The sequence below is a fragment of the Marmota flaviventris genome, chromosome 11, assembly GCF_047511675.1.
Source record: "Marmota flaviventris isolate mMarFla1 chromosome 11, mMarFla1.hap1, whole genome shotgun sequence".
Taxonomy (NCBI): domain Eukaryota; kingdom Metazoa; phylum Chordata; class Mammalia; order Rodentia; family Sciuridae; genus Marmota; species Marmota flaviventris.
In genome coordinates, this window is record NC_092508.1 from 34,202,075 (window position 1) to 34,224,374 (window position 22,300).

Sequence of the window (22,300 nt, forward strand, 5' to 3'; positions counted from 1 at the left end):
GTTTTAGAACACCTGTCTCAATTCTAAAGAGGGAGACAATAAGTTAAAAAGGGGAAAAAATGTCCCTGAGTGCCCCCTTTTTTTGCCAAAAAAACCCTAGCCAAAGGGAAAATGAGAGCAAACCTAGACCAGAAAGTCTAGATACATATGCAAATACTGGAGATTGGTCTCACTAAATTACCCAGATTGACTTTGAAATTGTGATCCTACTGCCTCAGCCTCCAAATGGCTGTGATTACAGCTATGCTCTGTGTCACCACATGGCAGATACATATTACCTTGAAAGACACTGGCTTTCTTTTGTACATGCTGAAAACCAGAGCAAGTTAGTGTTATCTGAAGAAAGCTGTTTTACTGCATGTACATCTGGACAGTTACTCCTTGGAATGTTGGTCATACAAGCAAGCTAATGCTGATGAAGTCACTGCTTCTGCAGCCTAATGTAAAACCCTTCTTTGGGGCCTGATGTGGAATGGAGGGCACTGTGAAAAAGGGTATGTGCCACATATCTAGCTGGCCACTACCCAACTACCACCATGAGAGGAGGCAGTGCTTGGTGAAACACCATGAAGGTTGAAGGTGCCATCTGCTCAGCCTGTTGCTACTGAACTCTTCTTGGAAGTCACTGATCTGCCCCAATGTCATGTCTCCCTCACTGAGTCCAGGCACTTTGGCTTTCCAACAACCTACCACACTGACCTGGCATAATTGGGCTGTGGCCATGACAACACCCAGAGTTTGGGAAAACCCCACACATGTGGAAATTAGAATTATTAATTGAATTTTGTTTTCCTCATAGTATCAACATCTTCATCCTCCCCCCCCCCCCTTTTGGTGCCAGGGATTGAACCCAGGGGCAATTAACCACTGAGCCACATCCCCAGCCCTTTTAAAATATTTTATTAGAGATAGGGACTTGCTAAGTTGCTGAGGCTGGGTTTGAACTCATGATCCTTCCACCTCAGCTTCCCAAGTGGCTGGGATTACAGGCATGCACCATTGTGCCAGGCTTCTTCATCCCTTGTGGGGAAATTGAGTTGAGTCACTGCTTACTATGCCCTTGTAAGGTGATGAGTGTGGTAATTATCCACTTTTAATAGTCAAGAAACTGTTATCCTAAGAAATGCCCAAGGGAGACCCCAAAGCCCTGAATATCCTGCCTTGTACTACAAACCCTCTTTCATAATAACCAGGCCAATTTTGCTGCTAATATACTGACACCTTTTTTTTGGCTGGTGGCCAACCTTTAAAAAAAAAAAAAAAAAAAAAAAAGCCCTAAATAATCAGGCAGCAATTGTAGTTTTAGGTTTAGTGTAATCCTTACTGTGGACCCTGGTGGTGAAGTGTCGACAGTGGCTGCTGGAGTGATGAGGCCACTGTGTTTACACTTAATGTTCCCCTGAGCCTTACGTATTTTATCCACTGGGAATCCAGCCTTGTATGATGGACATTGATCGTAAATACGGGAGTCCTCCTTATACAGTTTGTTAGGTAGAGTTCATAACTTTCCACAGACATTAGGAATATTGGGCATATAGTAAGAGGGAAACGCAGATTCAACTGAAGTGATCATGTAGGGCTTTCTAGGGGAAGCCAAGCTTTTGAACTTAAAGTGTACTTAAAGAATGTTCTAGCTACTGTGCTAACAGATGATGTGTACGAAGTGTATGCAGAGGTCACTTCTCCATTTAAGATACTGGTGGCTTGAATTAAGGTGACAGTATTTGATAGGTTATTTTGGAGCTGGAGTGGACAGAGTTTGATCCACTAGACATGCGGGCTGATAGGGACCTACAGCCTACTCTGGAGAGAATAAATGGAATTGGTATCTTTGAAAACCAAACACTGGCTGGGGTCTTTGGATTGAACCCAGAGCCCTTTACTACTGAGCTGCACCCCCAGTTATTTTTGAGACAGGTTCTTGCCAGGTGGCCCAGGCTGGCCTCAAACTTGTAATTCTGTCTTAGCCTCCCAAATTGCTGGGATTATAGGTATACACCACCACACTCAAGTTTGAAATATGTAAGCCATACAAATGCAAAGGTGCCATCTAGAAGAAAAGCATGTCTGAGAAAGCCCTTTGGTTCCTAATTAAACCATGAAATAAGGTCAAGGTCTGAGGCTTTAGTGTACAACCAACTGAACAGTCATTGCTTTTCTCTACATTAACAAGTCTCATGAAATTTTATTCAATTTCAAGAGTACAGACAAGATGCAAGTTTCACAGTTAAACACAAATAATGAATGCAGCAATATCACTGGCTTAGATGGCTGTACTTGAGGTTGTTCACAGAGTGCCAAGAGCTATCTGGGTTACCAGCTATCCGGTTTCCTCCATTCTTCAACTGTTTGCTGTGCCCGGCTCCATTATGCCTAACTAGAATAGAAATGAGGTGTATTTACAGAGAAAATATTTTATCCTTAAAATAGAATGTAGAACATCTTTTTAAGTAATAAAAGCTTCAGTCTATAACCAGGTCACTTATTTCCAACTAATTTATTTAAGTGAACTTAATTTTAAGCACAACCTTCAATATTTTAAGAAATAGTTTAAACAATTTTTGTCCCTTCAATTCTTTTGTCCTTAGTATTTTAGCATGAATTGGCTCCTAGCTCATTATTTTTTTCTTTGTAGTCTTAGGGATCAAACCGAGGGCCTTGTGCATGTTAGGGAAGTACTCTGCCACTGAGCTGTATAAATCTATACACACACACACACACACACACACACACACCCAACTTTTGATTGTTTTACAAAATGGGTCTCTGAGCAGTCTACAAAAGCAAGGAATCTGCAGCTTTTTACCACTCTCATCTAGATAATACATCAGTGGAGCTTTAAATTTCTGATTAAGAGGGACTAAAGTGACAGTGATTTAAGTACATTTGTAAAGTGCTCTCATTCTTTCACTTCATTAATAAGTGCACTGGAGAATGAAAATGGCTGATTTGCCAGATTCCTAAACTGCCCATAGTTAAATAGGGATAGGGTGGGGAGAAGAGTTGGGAAGCTTTTCTCATCCAGTTTTCAATTATATCTAAGTTTGTGTTCAGATTATAATCCACTGGAATTCAACTTCTAAGACAAAAGTCAAGACCATAGTACTTATCAGATTTTTCAGTTTCCATTTAAAATCAAGCCTACTGAAAACCCTTTTTATTCCCAATATTTTAAATCTTTAGTCTTCAGTAGGCTGGTGAATAGAAATACCTCATATTGATACTAAAGGACTAATATTGCATATTAAAAAAATCATGGTAAAGCAATTTAACAGATTTCTCACAGAAATGCTTATTAATCTACTTTACATGGCAACTGTGAATAGCAACCGAGGAATTTTTACAAAGCAAATTTTATAGTCTAATGTACATATGCCAACGTTGGCATCTACATTTAAAGTCAACCCACAGTGGTGGTGCGTTATTTTCTATAAGCAGCCTACTTCAGTGAACAGTAAAAATTCATTAGCATTGTCCCCACAACCTTGAGATAAATCAGTCATCTGTAAGATTTTCAAACATTTTTACACATTAGAAGTCCAAATGATTCTATTTATTGATACATTTACAACCAAGTAAGAATCTCCAAAAGCCAATAGGAAATGCCTTGCCTGGTGGGCTAAGGTACAAAGGAAACTGTTGAAAGATGACTTATGGGAATTCCTTTCATTTCCTAGTGATCCTGACAGGGAAAAAAAAAAAAAAAATACTGCTTCTCACCAAGGACATGCATAAACACGTATCCTTAGGACTCCTCTTTTAAAAAAAACCAACACCCGCCCCCACAGCACTAGAAATCAAACTGGTGCCTCACATACACTAGGTAAGCCTTGACCACTGAGCAACATCCAATCCCAATTTTTGAGACAGTCTAAATTGTTCAACTGGTATCTCCAGCTTTCATTCCTCCTGACTCAGCCTCCCAAGTACCTGGGATTACAGGCATAATCTACTGTACCCAGCTTTCACTCCTTTTTTAATAAGGTATATAAGTGTACATTCTCTATGGAGGTGACTTCACCCCAAGGGGGAACCAAAAAGTCTTACTCCTTTCATATATAAAGCACAGACACAGTACATACACACCATATCTATGATATTAAAATTTATTGGGGATGCCACTAGGAAAAAAATAAATTTCTTGGGGGGAAACGTAGAAGAAACACTGAACCAGAGGTTAATCTCTTAAATGTGCATTTTCCCCTCATCACCATCATAATCATGTTAAAAAACCCCGTGGCCGTTTTGGTATCTGGAATGAATATTTATGAGAACAAAAAGAATTTCTAGGACAATAATCCTAGAGGAAGACTAAAAAATTTATCAGCTCTAAACACACATTTAATTATAGCATCCAAGTAGAAACTTAACCTTAGAAACTGACACCAAACTAGGAAAATCAACTTAACATTTATCCAATCATAAAATTAAAAGTACAAGTTTAACATCTTTATTAAGAATTACATATTTGAGGCCATAGGTTGGCACTGGCAGCTGCGTTTTAAAATTCAAAATGAAAATCTGCAATTGTTTTATAAAGCATTCCCTTTCTTCATATCATACTCACAGATGACTTATCCATTTACTAAATACTGTAGTAAGTAAACACTACTGTGTCATTATGAAGAAAAAAACTATGATCAAAGATCATAATGTAGTTCTGGAAGACTACACACTCTTTCACTATACACAGTATATAATAGAACAGGGTACACTTTGTACGGCAATAACATGCAATGATTTGGTCGTAAAAATGTCAATGTAGTTTCAGCTACATCATAATTCTGTGTAGGTGTTTACAATTTGGGAGTTTTAAGGATGAAAGGAGGAATTATTTAATGCTTATACAGTAAAGACATCTAAACACACAACATACAGTACACTACTAGGTATTAAAATGAAATTTATAAACAAAGAAAAAGGCTAATCTATAAAACCTAAGTGTAAGGATGGACTTTATTAAAAAAAAAAAGTATTTTGCGGACTACAAATTACAAAGTAAAAGCAGATCACTATGTAGAAATCTAGTGAATACATTTTGCCTGCACATGAAAACTTTATCAAAGTTATTCATTTAACAAAATCACCCCATTCCCACAATGTTATCTGTTATAATGCTCTTCTTAAGGTCACTATAACTTTATTTCAAATTATATTACACGTTATTCCCTCAAGATGAATGTTTAAATACCAACTTCTTGGCTAATAAGAATGGCACCTTCAAAAGGGGTAATTTCCACTCAATCTCTGGTGGCATTATTCCAGGCTAGTTTCTTTCTATTAAAAAATCCTTCAAAACATTCACTTATAACAATGCCTTTCCACCCAATGTTGTAATATTTTCCCATTAATGACTACATACATGGATGGGCAGCAGCAAGAAAATAAAAAGATGAAAAATTAAAAGGCAGCCATTAAAATAAATGGATTAATCACATAGAAGAAATATTTGGCTCATGGCAATTAAGAATTGGCAACTAGGGTACATTAACAGCCAGATGCTTGAGTCATTACTGAATGTACTAAGAGAATGAAGCCAGTCCAGTACGACCAAGTGAGAATATATAATTATTGAACTCCATTCTTTGGAACAAATGCACTAAGCCAAAAGGAAATATGTTAAATTCAGATCCCCAATTAGAACATGCTGACTCTTAACATTCTCAACAATTTTATGGGGGTCTATAACAGTCATTTCCTCTATTCACACTTTTTTAGAAGTCCTTTCATATCAATCTAAGGGTATTCTGAGCACAAAATAAGACTTCTATGGTACATTTGAAAATGTTCATATGAAAAGAGTATCCATTTGTTTTGCCTAGAAAGATACAAACTGAATGCAGAAGTTTCTTAATGGGAAAAAGTTCAATTTTCTTCTTCCTACCATCTCTGACATATGAGATTCCTCAAACTTCAAGTTTGTTCTCCATAGCTTCACTAATGATGAAAAACAGAGAGCAAACAATTGAACTTAAGGACATCTGGGATTAAAAATACAAGTAAATGTTAACATGCAAGCAATGGTCCAAATACTCAGGATCATGTTAATGAGTTCAATTACTGTGTAAGAGACTTTCATTGATCAATAGGGCTCTAGGCATACCAAATTATCACACAAACCATTGCCTTTTGAGACTTTGGATACTTTTACAGTTTAATTTGCAAACAGAATTTTTATAACAAATTATTTTTAACCAAATCATATCTTGAAAACTGTTTATATATAGAAAACCCAGGGAATAAAGTGAACTGTTCATTGTGGAAGGCCTTAAATTACATTATTACAGTAGAAAATACAGGAGGTAGAAGATAACTGAAAAGACTAATGCAACATTAGATTCAAATCTATAGCTCCTGCAGCTACTTAAAACATGGTTTTAGAAACTAAACCCAACATTTCCAGTAACCATAGAAACAGTTAAAATAAAATTTGCCATGAAAGCCCTTATATCATGCTTGATATAGGGAGGTAGGAAGATGTAAGAACCAGGACACATGAGACATGACATTTTATCTACAATTCCTGTTTGCTTTACTGAGGATGTAGTTTCAAAATTCAGTCACCTTCTTCAGCTTCAGACTCAGATTCTAGAAAGGGGGAAAATGTAGTCAAACATATGTCAGAAAGCAAAATTTCCCATTTTCTACTTTAAAACACTTAAAATTATAAAGAAGAATTCCACTAGTAATATCTTACTTATATGAAGACATTAAAAAGTATTCATTCATAAATCTCAAAATAAATAAATATTCTCAAACTTATCAATTTCCTGCCAGGCATGATGATATACACCTGTGATTTCAGCTCCTCAGGAGGCTGAGGCAGGGAGGAATCCAAGTTTGAGGCCAGCCTCAGCAGCTTAGCAAGAACCCATCCCAAAATGAAAAAAAAAAAAGGGACAGGGGGTATATATGTAGCTCAGTGGTACAGCACCCATGGGTTTAATCCCCAGTACCAAACAAAAAATCAATATCCCTTCTAAGAATCTTTAGTATTATAGCTGTGCCATCGAAATACTTTAATAATTATAGCCTAATTTCCCCAACTGGCTTAAATCAAATGACTATTTGCAAGTTTGTCATAAGTAAACAAAGTATGTACTCCCTAGGTACAAAGCAGCAAGAGAATGAGAAGAATGCAAATGTGGACATATAGCCTAAATATTAAAATCAGTTTCCAAACCATCTGCACAAAGGGAAAGACTTACCTTCTTCAGCATTTTTGAGCCATTCAACAAACTTTTTCATTTGTTCAAGGAAGACACTTTTCCCCTTTGCAACATGTGCATCTTTATACCACTTCAGAATCGGCTCTTCACTCAGGACTTCAGCTATAGAGAGCAATAAATCATTTCATTAGGAGTTTTAATGTATTTCTCCACATGAGGCAGAATTACAACTACCTAAGGTGGTTCAAAATTATCAACTATCAATGCCTACTTGGCAACAACATTTTTACAGAAAGTAAAAACATTATTTTTGTTGGTTGTATTCAAAACACTGGTTTCTTCACAATTTCAAGAAGTTAAAAAGATGAAAGGATCATTATTTTTAAAAGACTTTTCTCAACTTGCTGCCCATGTATGAAACTACCCAAACCGTAGGGATTTGAATAAATGCTTTCAATAAACCTAAATACAAGATGACAATCACTGAAGCATAGGTACTACCCATTTTCCATACTTTCCTTTTAAACATTTTTTAGAGACCAGGGTTGATTCCTGTTCTTAAGTTTAGAATACACAGAACTAAAAAGATCATCATTGAGAACTAGAGAGAGAACACATGTACACACCATCTACATCTACTGGGACTCAGGCTGCTCTGATAAATAAATGGGGAACTGTAAAGTGTTATCACCAACTAATAAATTAACTGCCTGCATGGGTTCTCTCCCAACAGAGCCCTGCATTTACTACTAAATTTACAGCATGTTTCTATAACTCAGATCTCAGGAAAGAAGCAAAAACTGCAACAGGGGAGTTACAGAAGCATTCTAAACTAGTCTTAAAGCACAAATGAAAATCAACATTGAGTGATGGGCTTCCCACAGGCAGAAGACTAGAGGTAGGAAGTATGTCTGGAGAAGGGACCAGGGGAAATTTTTTTTTTGAGAGAGAATTTAAAAAATATTTATTTATTTATTTATTTTAGTTTTCGGTGGACACAACATCTTTTTTTGTATGTGGTGCTGAGGATCAAGAGCGCTACCACTTGAGCCACATCCCCAGCCCCGACCTGGGGGAATTTGATGTGGTGTGGTTAGAAGTGTTAAGAGTCAACTCTCAGACTCCATCACAATGGCTTTGGATTTTAACTTGTGAATAGGAAGATATTCTGACAGAAATATTCTAAAAAGCACCCAACTTAATCAAAGATGCCTAGATGTAAAACAGTTCAAGGAGCCCAAGTTCAGATACTCATTTTGAAAACAATGGACTATTCAAGGACTTGCCACCCTCCGATCCTCCTTTTCATTTTGAGACAGGATCTTGTGAAGTTTGGCTGGAATCAAACTTGTGGTCCTCCTGCCTTGGCCTCCTGAGTAGATGGAATTACAGGCATGCGCCATCACACCTGGCTCCTCTAGTTCAAGAATATAAAAAAACACATTCACAACATTCAAAATTTATATTACCTTTATAAAAAAGCACCACTATTTTCTGGAAGGCTTTCATGAAATGAATGTTGTCATAGCAATACTCCTGAATCTTCAGTAACAGAGTCAGCTCAGACTGACCTTGAGTAGTAAAGGCAGCAAGTAGAGGGCTGTATTGCTTTTAAAGGAAGAGACTATTTAGTCATTCAATACAATAACCAACCATTACAAAACTCTTACAACACAGAACACAACCCATATTTTAAAATCACTGTGAAATATATTTATTGGAAATTAAAAGCAAGAATATTAAAGCAAAACAAACTCCCATAAACCTACTAAGCATCAAAATCAAATAATTCTGTAAGCATGTCAGGCAACTGTTGAACAGTTAATATGGGTGGGGGGTGTTTTCCAATATTCTCTCAAAAACAAACATCAAATTGCAGGCTTAAATTACTTTTAAACTCTTTCTTGTTTTTTAACCTGTGAACCAAATAAAGCCTAAGTCAGACTTAAAAGTGTTATCAGTAGTTAATATGTTACTTGTCTACTTACTGGAGGGTCATCCCCAGGAACCAAAGATGTGATATATCCGCTTAAAAAAGTACAGTGACAGTTCACTTATCCCCACTTAAAAGCAGAACAGTTTGTCAGGCACAGTTCTAATACCTTCAAGTGCTTGATGGCTTGCTCTGCTACAAGCTCCTCTTTTTTGTTCCACTCCACGGTGCTCATTACACTTGACCAGACTATCCCAATGACAACTGGTTCTGGGATGTTGTTTCTTTTCATCTCTTCCTTGACATATAAAATTATCTGCAAAATAATCCAAATTTAGTAAAGGAAGTCAGTTTTGATATATACACTTCACACATCAAACTTAGACATTTTATGAAAGCATAAAAATACCTTTTCATGCAATTAGCAACAATCACATATGTACCACATATAGATAGAACCTTTGGAATTGGAAGTGGTCGTGAATTTCAGCCTCACTTTACACACAAACCAGCTAGTAGGGACTGAGAAGGAAACAGAATCAGGTCTGTCAAATGGACTGCACAAAATACCCAAGTTTCATCATTTTGGGACATCAGTAAGGTACTGAATAATTAATTATATGAAAATGGCTAAGATGAAGTACAATTCTCTAAGTATTAATTCACTCACTCTGGTGAAATATTTCTGAAGTTTCTCAAATGCATGAAAGTGCCAGAAGTTTAGCCATAAAAAGATGCTTCAAAGAAAAACTGCTTACATCCTTAAATGGATCGCCACGGGACATCTGTTCTTGAAGTTCTTTCTGGAGCTCCTTGCGAGCTCCTATGGTCTGTTGATTCCGAACATACTCTGAAAGCTCTTTCAAGCCTGCCTCAGTAAAATACTTTGTGAAGTGTTCAACGCTTTGCTTGTTGGCAGGAAAAAGTTCCTGAAAGGAGAATTAAAATATTGTCCCCTTTCAGATTTCAAAATAAAATTTCTCTTACATATACCTCCAGGGTTGGTAGGAATGGGAAGAAAGAAAAAAAAGTTACAAACCATCAGTCTGTTATCCATGCTGACTTTCCTAAGACTTGCAGCTACTGCATTGATGTCTTTTTCATTTATCCATGATTTAAAGAGTTTTACAGCAAAAGCTGCTGAAACTCCTGTGAAAGGGGAAAGGGGGGAGAAAAAGCTCATCTAACAGAAATACCTTCTCAGATTTTAATCTTGTTATCTCCATGTGCTCCCCCCTCCACAGTTCAACCACACAGGATTATTCATTCTCTTTCTAAACTGAACCCTCAGTTTTCCTTTACCACTGCTTACATTTTCACTCCAATGTCTCTATTTTCATCCTTTTTTTTTAATGTTTATTTTTCAGGTGTAGATGGACACAACACAATGCCTTTATTTTTATATGGTGCTGAGAATGGAACCGGGTCCCGCCCCACCCTCCAGGTGCTCTACCACTGAGCCACAATCCCAGCCCCACCTATTTCATCCTTTGCTAGTTGCATATTTTTGGCCAACTTTATACTTAGTGTTTTGTAATGTAAGTTAAGGGTAACAGTTCCTACAATAACAGGAATTTAAAAGGCCCTTAAATACTTAGTACCCCATATAAGGGAAGAAAAAAATTTAGCTTTTTTTTTATAGCACTGGGGATTGAACCCAGGGCCTTGTGCATGTGAGGCAAGCACACTACCAACTGAGCTATATCCCCAGCCCAAGTTAGCTTAAAAAAAAAAAAATCACTGTCAGAATACAGAAGCCACAAGTGGGAACTAATTATTCCTTTCAGCTTGAGATCTTTCTGGTGTGTCATCTCCATTAAAGATATCCCAAGTCTCCCAATTGGTACCAATCTTTCTGGGTTCCCAAAGCATTTCTTTTTACTTTAATTACACCTACTCCACTCTAATCCATTCAAAAACTACCCTATTCTAAGGGTTAATTACCTTCTTTAACCAAATTCTCATTATAAAGGCTATTAAGAATGGATGCATTAAGTGTTCCATTAGCCAGAAGAACACCAGTCAACATAGCCAGCTTGTTCCTCTCCGACTCTGAAAAACCCTTTAAGAACAACAGCAGCTGTAAAAGTAAATAATTTAGAGTCAGAAAAGCAATTGCTTTACACTAAGACAAACAGCAAGGTACACTCACTCTATTGATTGAAAGGGTGGGCTCTGGGACCTAACCACTTAAGTTTATATCTTAGCTGTAATAACTGATTAGCTAAATAATCTTGGGCAAAGTATTTAATCTCTGTGCTTCAGTTTCCTCACACTTTATGTGGATAATAAAATTTGCCTACCAGGGTTGTATTTGGGACTGAATACAGGGGTACTTTACCACTGAGCTATACCTCTAGTCCTTTTTATTCTGAGATAGGATCCTTTTTTTTTTTTTTTGTAGTTGTAGATAGACAGAATGCCTTTATTTTTTTTTTGCCTTTTTTTTAATATTTATTTTTTAGTTACAGGTGGACACAATATTTTCATGTGGTGCTGAGGATTGAACCCAGTGCCTCACGCTTGCTAGGCAAGCACTCTGCCACTGAGCTATAGCCCCAGCCCGAGATAGGATCTTGCTAAATTGCTGAGTCTGGTCTCAAACTTGTGATCCTCCTGCCTCAACCTCCCCAGGTTTGTTCTGGGATGGGGGTTAACTGGGAACTGAACACAGGAGTGCTTTACACTGAGCTACATCTGCAGCCCTTTTTATTTTTTTTTTAAATCTTGAGACACGGCCTCGCTAAGTTGCTAGGGCCTTATTAAATTGCTGAGGCTGGTCTCAAACTGGCAATCCTCCTGCCTCAGCCTTTCAAGTCATTAGGATTACAGGCATCTTATTACACCTGGCTCCCAGGGTCTTCAATGAATATTAAATGAGTTGATATAATTAGAACAAAACCTGGCACTCAATAAATATTAATGTTATCAGATTTTCTTTGCACCTGTTTATAAAATATTTCACACTGGGACTCAAATATCAAGTAAGCTAAGCTAAATTTGTAATTCAATTTTTTAGGCTCTGATCCTTTGCCCTCCATATTTTGAACAACTCCACTTAGCCTTTTAACTTTGCCATTTGTTTGGACACAGCTAAGCAACAGTGCACAAGTTAGAACTATTTTAACAAACTATATAATATACTCCAAAATTAGATTTCAATTACAGCTCACTTAAGTATTTAAAATTACATCAAATCTGTGGGAATTAGAATTTAACATTCTCTTCCTGACCCTATTCTTGTTCTACCTTTGAGCTACACCCAATCCCTCCTCATACCTTTTTTACTTCATCTTCAAAACCTTTCTCCAGGTATTTGTAGCGCCTGATTAACTTGTTAAAAACCTATGAAGAACACCAAAGTTATTTCCAGAACAGCAAAGAAGGAAGTCTTAACACTAAAGGCAAAAGCTTACACTTTATATCAACTTGGGAAGAGTTTTATCAGCTCCTCAATCCTAAATATACCAGTACTACTAATGCTTTAATTGCAACTTCTCTATAGATTTGTATTGCTGGGTGTGTGCATGAGCACACTTGTGGTATAGGAGATTTAACCACTGAGCTACACCTTAGTCCTTTTTATTTTTTGAGATAAGTCTTGCTAAAATGCTGAGGCTGGCCTTGAACTTGAAACCCTTCTACCTCAGCCTCCTGAGTGGCTGGTATTATAGGCCTGCAACACCACACCCAACTACATGTCCCTCCCTTTAAAGCAAAATGTTCCTTAAACATTAGCTAACTGAAAACATGAAGTAAAATCTTACTTACCTGAGCAAATGCTTGCATGGTCTCTAGGTCTTCTTGTGCTGCAAACACGCAGACATGTGTACGCATCATGTCATCTGCCAGTGTACCACCTGGGGCTAAAGAATATTTTACAAAGAATTTTGCTTATTTTAGTTATTTTCAGCACTGGGGATTGAACCAAGGGCACTACCACTGTGCTACATCCCAGTCTCAAATTTTGCAATTTCATTTTATTATTTTTAAAATATTTTTTAGTTGTTGATAGACCTTTATTCTATTTATTTATATGTGGTACCGAGAATTGAACCCAGTACCCAACACATGCCAGGCAAGTGCACTACTGCTGAGCCACAGCCCAAGCCCCATTTTTTTAAAAAATATTTTTTAGAAGAATTTTCAATAGAAAATAAGATGGTAACATCCTAAAAGACAAATTTAAAAGCAAAATTAATCAACCAGTGTGTTTGGTGGGTTCAGTATATAAGAATGAAGAGTAAAAATGTACACAGGAATACATAGAACAATCTTAGCACCCTAAAGTAACTATAACCATTCAGTAGTGCCAAATCTGTCAAATGGAGATGTTCACAGATGGCTCTGATTACATGTAATTTTCCATGAAGAAAGTAATCCTTCAAGCTTCTGTTATAAAAACAAATTCTGTTATGAAAACTTAATGCTTTAAAAAATCGGGGGGAAGGAGGAAAAAAGCACAGATATATTAATAACTGTTGAAGCTGGGTAAAAGATCAGATGTGTTCATTATATTATTCTCTTTATGATGTATTTTAAATGTTCCTTAGAAAAACAATTTTGATTAAAATCTGTACTCAGGACTGAATCCAGGGCACTCTACCACTGAGCCACATCCCCAGCCCTTTTTATTGAGACAGGGTCTTCCTAGGCTGTTTAAGCTAGTTTTGAACTTGCCATGCTTCTGCCTTAGCCTCCTTAACAGTTGGGATCACAGACATGTACCTGGCTTCCTTGGTAAATATTTTTTAAAGATCTTCCCCCTCCCCAAAACCTTACTGGTAACAGTATTATGAATAGAAATCTTTCATATTTTTTACTACAAATTGGCTAATGCAATGAAAAGAAATACTCACTTGACTAGGCATTAAAAGGGATGAATTCTTCCCTCATTTATTGGTGCATTATAGTTTATGGTGGGATTTGTTGTTATATATATTTAAACATGTAAACAACATAACAATATAATTTGGCAAATTTCACTCCCCAAAATGGTACGAGTTCTAAGTTCCTGGGTCTACTACTGGGTAATTCACTCTGTCAGGTAAGCCTCATAGCTTGGCTGGCAATATAGTATCACTCTAAAAACATTTTGAAATAACTTGTCTTACATTCTTTTTTCTGTTATCTTTTTAAAATAAGTCTTTTTGGAGATGGGGCCTTGTTATATTGCCCAAGATGGCCTTAAAGCTAATTATCCAGCCTTAGATTCACTGAGTAGCTGGGATTACACTATCATGTCTGGCTCTTTTCTATTATATCTTTAAAATTCAATGTGTACTTTATTCTTATTGCATATATTAATTTGCACCAGCCTCATCCCAAGTACTTAATAGGTATATGTGACTAAATGGCTACTGTACTGAGCAGCACAGGACTAGAGCATTCATAGAACAAAACAAGGGTAGAAGTTTCTCCATAAAATGGTAGTATTCAAAACATATATTGGAAAAATCATCAACTGGGGATGTTGTAGGAAATTAGACTTCAAACATGAATCTCGACAGAACAGGGAAATCTGATAACTTATTATGAATTAGAAAAAAAGAATGGAAAAACTTATGGGGGCAGAAACGAAATAAATACAACACAGCCCAAAATACCACCCCACCCAATAGGTTCATCAATAGTCTATATTCTGGATTCTCCATAATCTCTGTACATTCACTTCCCTAAATTCCTAAACCAACAAAACCCAGACACTTACCCAGCATTCCACCAGCCACCAGAATGTCAAAGAGTGTTTCTGCATATCGGCGATAGTCAAGTTTTGCTCCAGAAGCATCAAGAAACTTAGCTACTGCTTCCAAATCAGTACCAGTTTCAGTTAAGCCTTGAATAATACAGTCTTGAAACTGAGTAGGGTCAAACCTCTCTTTTTCATCTGTGGGGAAAAACCCAAATCATTTGAAGTCTTACCAAAAGACTTATTGTACCATCAAACTATAATATGTTAACCAAATTCCTCTTAATTTCATTTATTTCAACAGCTGGGAAAAAAGCAAACACAAGCTACATGACCCAATACTTGCAATAAACACAAGAGGAAAGAGACTATATTCATATCCTTTGCAAGCTTCCCTCTGCAAATGTAAGTCAGGATGACCTAGTCACACAAATTATGTGGCTTTTCTCCTGCCACTCTTTCAAATAAATCTCATTAAGTGAGCTAAATTGCACTCATGTTTCATGTACCTACTGCCACAAGACAATTCCAACTGGAATGTTCTAAGGCATCTTGGCTTTTTCAGAGTTTAGACTATCCTTCAAACCTTAAGTGACCCTTTGAAAATTTGTCCAAATACTTGGGGTATTGGTTCTTTAGATGCACAAACAATTTGGTTTTTAATTTAACCATTCATTTGGTATTTATTAAAGTAATCTTTGGAAAGTGTGTGTATATGTATTTTTTTTTTTTTAATGGTACTGGGATTTCGGGCAGGTCACCACACCCAGCTGGTTCCCAGGGTTAAATTTTTTGTTTGTTTATTTGAGAGGTAGTTACTGGAAATTGAACACAGGAATGCTTTTTAAAAAATTTGGGGTTTTGCTGCTAAGTTGCTGAGGCTGGCCTAGAACTTTCGACCCTCCTGCCTCAGTCCCCTGCTTTGCTGGGATTATGGGTGTGCACCACAACACACAGCTGGAAAGCATATTATTGACCAGCATTATTTGTTCTGGTTTATAACTCCTGTTCCTTAAGAAAATTAACTGGCTAAATCTAAATGTACCTGCAAAGACTAGAATCAAATCACACTTTGCTCTCCTCACCACCTCTACAAGGGAACAGAATACTAGAGATTATAAAAGACTGTAACATATCTCAGTTGTGTATTACTCAAGATAGAAAAAGAAAAACAGGGGCACCAGCTCTGGACCCCGTCCTCTCTGGAGGAGTCTATTTCTTAAATAAAATTTACCTTTTGCTCTTGCCTTAGCATTTCTCAGGTGTTTAATCTTCAACACTGGGGGAACAAGGACCAGATCCTGATTTTCAAGACCAGGTTCAGATGGGGGCTCATCTGGAATTGTCACCAAATAGCACCCACCTCTCAGAAGACTTCAAACCAGACTTTTAGCACAGACCCCTAGACTGACCCAAAACATTCCTAAAAGGGAAACCCAAACTGCTTGCTCCATGTCAGCCCTTTCCAGCTTGAAGCAGCCAGAGCTCTCACTGTTCACTTCCCTTAATCAGAAGGGGGAAAGAGACTGGGTTTACATAGTCCCTATAGATAATGAATGATTGGGTCAGGAAGATGGTGGCTGATCCAAAAAGAAATGAGTACTCCCCCTCCAAGGCCACCAGTTGCCAAGGTCAGCTGCCCCCAGGGAATTATTCCTCCCAGCATGGAGCTGCTAATGAATATATCTAGCAAGAAGCTGCTAAAGAATATACCGGGTAGCTCCTTTCCAGCCTTTTTGGGCCCACATGGGAATGGTAGCCCCCTCCCCCAAGCTCTGTTCCAGCCATTTTGGTCACATAGGCTGAGTGGGAAGAGGAGGCCTGAGAAGAAAGGAAACCTGAAATCTATAAAAAGGGGCAGGACATCCCGACTCCTTGGGGAACCAGCTCTGGAGACCCTCTTCTCTGGAAGAGTCACTCTCTCTCTTTCTCTCCCTTTCTCCTTTCTGTTTCTTAAATTTATTTTTTACTCTTGGAAAAAAAAAAAGAAAAGAAAAATAAAAAGAACTTATTACCATTAATTGACCCATTTCTCTAAACTTCTTTTAAAACAGATTACGTGTTTTCAAGCAAGAATACTTGAAAGTGTTTTGGGAAAATATTAAGCTTAATAAAAAACCTGATACCATATCTTATTTAGCTCCTGTACTACTAGCACAATTCCTTGCTACTGAAGTCAACATTCATTTAAGTACACACCAATACAAAAAAAAAAAAGTAGTTAGTTTCTTACTAAATCTGTAAGCAATATTTAATTTCATTACACATTACAATGTGACTCTTACTCCATAATTTACTTCCATTTTATGAGTAAATTATTACTTTTCTCTTTACACTTTTTTTGGGGGGTGGGGGGGATGTGTGTGCTGCTACGGATCATACCCAAGGCAAGCTCTGTACCACTAAGTTACAACCCCAATCCTTACCACACATCTTGGCATAACTTGGGTGAAATTAATGACATTAAGAATTTTCTTTTTACAAATTAACCTCTTTGCTCAAGCAAAAGTTTGTTTAAATGAAACTGCTAGCTAGTGAAGTCCTTTTTTAGAAAGTTTTTTTTTAAGATGTCGATGAACCTTTATTTATTTATTTATATGTGGTGCTGAGAATTGAACCCAGTGCCTCACACATGCTAGGCAAGCACTCCACCACTGAGCCACAACCCCAGTCTTAGAAGGTATTTTATTTTTACACTAAAAACAACATTAAATAACCTGCTTAGAGATATGCTGATAATTAAAAAGCACAAATTTGAGAAAGCAGTAGAAGTATTAGGGGCACATCTGAAATGGAAGTTACCTAGAAATTCAAGTTCCTTTCTGGTATTCTCTCTTGAGGTTTTAGTACTATGCAATGACTGTCAGAGGAACCAGGATACAAAAGATATCTGGTGTGAAGAGAGATATTAAAACATAAATATTTACCTCTTTTTCTGGTTTTAAAACGCTGGCCTGATAGCGTTGGCTTTTGCTGCTTTTGATTATTCATAAAAGACACCCTAGGAAAACAGAAATATGGCCTTAAAAGTATCTGTGTTGTAACAGTCATTTAAAAACGAAGCATAGAAAAAACTTAAGTCTAGTCACATATAAAACACATGGAACACACTTTCAACTTGACAATATACCAGGTGCAGGCACAAAGAATTACCTTCACTTGAATTAAATCTAACTTCAAAATCTGCATTTCTCTCTATAAGAAGCACTTTAAGGAAATCCTGGGAACTACACCTTTGGATGACTTTACAGTGTCACAGTGACCAGTGACAAATCCACCATCACAAACATAATTGTTAAGGCTCTTCCACATTCCTCTTTAAATTCGCCTACATCTTCCACTACTTCTAAGCACCACAGAACGCCGAAATTACCACTAGTCACCGAAATATGTATTTCAATACTGAGACGCCGTCAAAAGGGAAATCCCTTCTTCTGAGCAGTACCACCCTACCCCAAAGGCATGCCTGTGATCGCAACGGAAGCTTGCACAACTCCGGCCTGCAAAATTAGCTGTGACGGCCGGGCCTCCTTTGCCCTGTAACCTACAGTCTAAGTGAGCCTCGTCCCCGGGCACGTGCCTCCCAACCCACACTCTTCCTTAGCCACCCACAAGAGCAGCAGATAAGCCGCCCCCGTCCCGGAACCCTCTCTCGACTACAGTCGGGTGCCGTGGGGTCCCGTGGGCCCTTCTCCACTGACCCTGTCGCCTGGGGTGGCGGCCGCCGCAACGAGCGGACCACGGGCGCCGAGGCGCTCCGCGCCGGGGGCCCCGCCGCCCCGTACATTCGCCCGCCCTCCAGCGAAAGCAGCGGCGGAGGAGGCGGCCTCAGTGGTGGTGGCGGCTCCTCCGCCCCGCCCGCCGGAACCCCCCACGCGTACATCACCCAACAGAGGCCGCGGCGGCTTTGTTACCCAGGCCCGGGCAGCGTCCAGAGGTGGGCCGCTTCGGCCACTGCCTCGCCTGCGGCGCCGCGGCACGCTCCCGGGCCCTACTTCTGGCTCGATCTCCGGCTTCTCGGCCTCCCAGCCAAAGCTAGGGACCCGATCCTCGAATCCGGGCCCCGGATCCGATTGGCCTCATGCGGCGGCCTCCGCTTAGGCCCAACCAAGCCTCGCCGCACCCGACCTGCTGCCTCCCTTGCCTTTTGCCCGGCGACGACGGGCCGCAATCTCGGCCCAGCAAGAGTCGGGCGACTGGCCTCACCGAATTTAAGGCGAAGAGAAAAGAGCCAGAAATCCCCGATGTGGCGGCAACTGCAGCGGTGTCTCCTCTGCGACCGGAACTAACGCGAGGAGGAGGAGGGAAGAGGTGCCACCCCCTCCCCGGTCGCTCCGCTCTCGCGAGATTTCTCCTCCTTGCACCACCCCGCGCCCCGCCCCTATCACAGCCGCAATCCTCCGTCTTTTCCATTCCTGGAAGCGAGGGGTGGGAAAGTAAAGCAAGGAAGAGAGCAGGAGTTTCAGACTCCTTTATTCCCTTGTTAGATCCCAGACTGCCTACATACCTGTCCTAGACTAGCCTGTCTTTCTTCCTCCGCCGCGTCATCCGGCCTCTTAGCAAATAGGGGTATTGAGTGAAAGAAGGCGTCCCCCGCCAGTCCCGAAATTGGATACATCCTTCCCCAGTCCCAACCCTGCCGACCACTTCTCCAGCGCCGGAAGTTGGAGCCTGAGGGTGGGGGTGCTCGGGCCATGAGTGGGCGGAGGCAGGGGCGGGACAAGGGCTTGGGTTGAATAAAGAGAGCTAAGCTTCTCCACTGCCCCAGTCTAGTATGTTAGGCCAACCCTGAAGTAGGGTGACTTTACTCTGCAGTGCTGGCTACCTGGGGTCGTGCACCGCTCCTCTCAGAAATGGAAGACCTAGGCATAGGCTTCAGAATCGAAATTCTGCCCACCGATTGAGGCCGCCACGTCTTACAGTGGTCTCTATCGTTGTCGCCTGCGTGTAATGGATGTCAGGACTTAGCATTAAAATCCCCTGGAGGACTTGTTAAAATTGATTGCGGGGGTCCCATGTCTGCAATTTCAGATTCCATGGGTTTGATGTGGAACCCAAGAATGTGCCTTTCTAACACTTTCTCTGTTCTGTGGGTACTGCGGGTCTAGGAACCATACTTTGCGTATCAGTCATGGGATGTATCTTCAGGGACCAGGGAATGATCAGATAACACAGTGCCTATGAAAAGCCCTGCACACACAACTCTATGCACAACATTTCCAAGATGTGGCCTCATGTTTTTATTTTCAGTACCTTAGTTGTCTCCCTCTGTGTCCTCATTCACCCTACTAGAGAAACGGTAAAAATAGGATTAGTCCCTAAAATCACCTTCTCTGGACCCGGCTTCTCTTATCAAACGTGTCAGTAAAAGTCTATATTAATTGGCTTCTACTCCTTACTTTTCTGACCCCCACCCCCCGCCGGCAAACTTCAAAGAAAATTATTTCCTCAGAATTATTTCCGGAAATTATTGCCAAGTCCAGTGACTTATCTTTTTCTTTCTTTTTTTTTTTTCAATCCTCACCTTCCGTGCCTCTTCTGAGCATTTCAACTTTGCTCCAACCACAGTCCTTAAAACTCTTTAAAACTTTGTTCCTGCCAGGCCTGGTGTCACACGCTTGTAATCCCAGCTACTCTGGAGGCTCAAGCAGGAAGCTCTCAAGTTGTAGGCCAGCCTTGGCAGCTTAGACCTTATCTCAAAATAAAAGGAGGACTGGGATTGTAGCTCAGCGGTAGAGCACTATCCTAGCACGTGCGAGGCGCTGGGTTCGATCCTTGGCACCACATAAAAATAAATAAATAAAGGTAATGTGTCTGACTACAACTAAGGAATTTAAAAAATAATAATAATAATAAAAATAGAAAGAGCTGGGAATGAAGCTCAGTGATAGAGAACCCCAGTGCACAGGTTCGATGGGGATAGTAAGAAAAAACTTTTTGCAGGGATGGGGATATAGCTCAGTTGGTAGAGTGCTTGCCTTGTGTGCATAAGACCCTGGTTTCAATCCCCAGCATCACACACACACACACACACAAAAAAAAAAAAAAAAAAAAGCATAGCCTTTGTATTTTTGCTGACTCCTCTTTCCTGCACTCACCTTTTATCTTCTTTCCTAACTGTTCCACAGCAGTCTCCTATGTTCTCTGATATTTAACATTTACTCCATTTAAAGGAATTTCAAGTTCACCTATTGAATCATTAAACCAGTATTTGTTGAGTCTAGCCTCTATGCTCTTCCAAATCAAGGATACAGCAGTGGGAAGGTCTTAAGGCAGGAAAGAACATGACTGTTGCAGGTACTGCAGAGGCCAGTGTGACTGGAGCTTGGCAGGAGATGGGAGGGCTTGAGGTGGGGGGCAAGCGAGGGGGTGTCAGAGAGAAGTGGTAGGAATCAGAGTTCTGTCCCATCTTTTCTCCCTATTCCCCAGTCTCCCCTGGACTGCCAAGTTAACACACAATGTATTACTCTTCCTTCTCAAAAAAAAAAAAAAAAAATGTTTTTCCACTTCGGAAGGGTTAACAATACAATTTCACCATTAAAAAATTACAGTAGTTTTATGTAGCTCAGTACATATTCAGTCACTCCTCTAAGCACTTTACATATTAACTTCATTTAAATCTCAAAACTGAGATAGGATTGAAGAAATTTTAAACAAGGTAGAAAAGAGACATAAAGCAAGGACAAGGAAATATAATTTTAATATGAGGTTCTATATACCTTTCCAGGCCTGCCACCCCCCCCCCCAAGCCAGACTCCCAGGCCTATCATTCCCAAATTTCTGGGGAATGTGTAAATCTTGGAGTTACCTGTAAAATCACTCACTTATGATAATTACCTTGTCCACTGTTAATTAGCCCATCAAAAATAGATTAAACAAAGAGGGATGTAATATTTTAAGAAACCCTATAATTTAGGGGACTTTCCAGCATTTTCTATTATTCAAATAGTGGAAACCATGTCAAGCTAAGGATGTTGAGAATAACCAGATTCAATAGGTGAACCTGAACCACCATTATAAACCATCTTGTGAATCCCAGACTGATGTCATCCCCACATCTTTCCCATATCCAACACTTTCCAAGTTTCCTAAGTAGAGGAGCAAGAACCCTAAAAGCACATCCCTTTATTGAGCTAACACCTATTTTCCTTTGAATGTTATCTGCTTTCCTAAATAAATCTCTGGGTCTCTGAATACAGCATGCTGAAATTCTTTTCCATCAAGTATGCCAAGAACCCCACCTGTCCTAAATCAAGTTTCCCCCTCTCTGGGAACTATTTAAACCTCTTCCACTGACAAGAATACCAGATAATCTAGATACCAATATATAGCCTTATTTTACAGATAAGAAAACTGAGGCATAGAGGTCAAATAATTTTCTCAACGTCATAGAGCTATTAAGCAGAAAAGCTCAATTTGAACACAAGCAGCCTAGCTCTATCATTATAAAATACCACCAACCACATATCTTAATTATTAAATCATTTATCAAATATTTAAGTCAAATAT

The 22,300-nt window shown here is 39.3% G+C and overlaps 1 protein-coding gene across 2 annotated transcripts; it reads right to left on the reverse strand.

Annotated features, from left to right (window-relative positions):
- Positions 1-2,165: 2,165 nt before the first annotated feature.
- Positions 2,166-19,104, reverse strand: Bzw1 (basic leucine zipper and W2 domains 1). 2 transcript variants are annotated; one of them, XM_027941659.3, is made up of 13 exons: positions 18,998-19,104; positions 17,719-17,792; positions 14,813-14,989; positions 12,874-12,968; positions 12,382-12,447; positions 11,047-11,182; positions 10,142-10,251; positions 9,861-10,031; positions 9,272-9,418; positions 8,639-8,777; positions 7,209-7,331; positions 6,565-6,588; positions 2,166-2,377 (listed from the first exon to the last, which is right to left on the reverse strand). In XM_027941659.3, exons 2-13 carry the CDS (start codon positions 17,780-17,782, stop codon positions 2,256-2,258), a joined length of 1,374 nt encoding a protein of 457 aa, XP_027797460.2. In that variant the 5' UTR covers positions 17,783-17,792; positions 18,998-19,104; the 3' UTR covers positions 2,166-2,255. The 2 variants fall into 2 exon arrangements, with proteins under 2 accessions (XP_027797460.2, XP_027797461.1); XM_027941660.2 differs by lacking the exons at positions 2,166-2,377; positions 12,874-12,968; positions 17,719-17,792; positions 18,998-19,104 and having other exon boundaries at positions 4,091-6,588; positions 14,807-14,982.
- Positions 19,105-22,300: the final 3,196 nt, after the last annotated feature.